This window comes from Cyprinodon variegatus, unplaced genomic scaffold, assembly GCF_000732505.1.
Source record: "Cyprinodon variegatus isolate N-32 unplaced genomic scaffold, C_variegatus-1.0 Scaffold28, whole genome shotgun sequence".
NCBI classification, from domain to species: domain Eukaryota; kingdom Metazoa; phylum Chordata; class Actinopteri; order Cyprinodontiformes; family Cyprinodontidae; genus Cyprinodon; species Cyprinodon variegatus.
In genome coordinates this window covers 72442-73802 of record NW_015150481.1, presented here as the reverse complement: position 1 = coordinate 73802, position 1361 = coordinate 72442, and the positions used below count along the sequence as shown (strand labels likewise).

At 45.4% G+C, this 1361-nt stretch overlaps 1 protein-coding gene across 1 annotated transcript in view; it reads left to right on the top strand.

The window, feature by feature from the left end:
• LOC107099221 (membrane-associated guanylate kinase, WW and PDZ domain-containing protein 1-like) overlaps positions 1-1361 on the top strand; it is a gene marked incomplete at its 3' end in the record, with an annotated part of 51620 nt that overhangs the window by 18583 nt on the left and 31676 nt on the right. The window contains exons 5-6 of the mRNA XM_015397275.1: positions 182-355; positions 425-602. Of these exons, the coding sequence (XP_015252761.1) occupies positions 182-355; positions 425-602 (352 nt within the window). The remainder of the gene's footprint in view (positions 1-181; positions 356-424; positions 603-1361) is intronic.

The window sequence follows — 1361 nt, the reverse complement described above, 5'->3', positions numbered from 1 at the left end:
CAGGACGTCCGGTAATTCCCTAAACTATAGAAGCCAAAAGTGTTTACCATGTAGACATCAATCGATGACTCACAGCTTTCCTATCTTAGTCTCAAAGATCTGAGGGAAGCAACCAAAGCCCCATCTAAATCTAATCAAACCACTGAGTATGACGCCTCCTTTCACCTTGTCTTTATCATAGGGAACTATTACGGAACACCCCGTCCCGTACATATCGGACCAGAGAGTCCGCCAATCACATACCAAGAACATCGCAACCTGCTGAGGAACTTCAGGACGAGGAGCAAGTCTCTGAGTAACCTGGAGAAGGCAGCGGAGGAAGGAGAAAACAGCGAGGAGGAGAGCGGGCCGTCAGGTAGAAAACCCGCTCCGTGTCCTGCACCTGCACAGGTGAGGTTAAATCCTAACCAGGCCGTTTCTGCAGGGCCAGCCCCGCCCACGGCGCTGCCGCTCAGCCAATCGTGGGACTCGACGGCCAGCAGTCGGGAGGGAATGGAGAACGGAGCAGGAGGCAGAGGATTGGGAAGAGGAAGAGGGGGAGGTCCACTTCCTGATAACTGGGAGCTAGCCTACAGTGACTCAGGAGAGCCCTACTACATCAAGTAAGAAGTTCATGAATAATCAACAACATCAGAATCTGTTTGAGTTTGACTAAATCAAAGGATAAAAATGTTGTTTAACACCTGAAGCTGAGTGATGTGGCTAAATCAGTGGAAGCAAACATGTTAGCTTCTACTCTATAGTGATGATGATGATGATATATATATGTACACTTTGAAAACACATCAGATCTCAACGGGGCAAAATATCCTGCTGTTTATTAATCCTGATATGGACCGGGTGATGTGTTAGGAACAAAGGATGCTGCATCATATGATGGAAATGAAAACGATCAACCTACAGAGGGCTGAATTCAAAGACATCCCAAAAATTACAGTGAAAAAATGATGCAGCAGGTTAGTCCATTTGGTGAAATTTCATTGCAGCAACTCAAAATGGTATTCAGTCATTGGTATGGCTCCCACATGGGTTTATGCATGTCTGACAACGTCGGGGCATGCTCCTTAGGGGTGGGTATCGGCAAAGAAGTCACGATGCGATTCTATCACGATGCGTCACGATACTTGAAATATTGCGATGCATTGTGATATTTTCACTGAACTCTGTAAGAAAAAGATCCCGCCCTTACCAGTGGCTGACTGGCTGGGTGTGATCTGGATCGTGTCTTCAATTGATACAGAACTGAAAGCAACTGAATTCATACATAGCTGTATTTATTGCATCATATCAATTTCATTTTTACCTTCTTTGTTTTTAAACCCAAAATGCATCCAAGCATCTGACTTGAAATGTGATGGAGC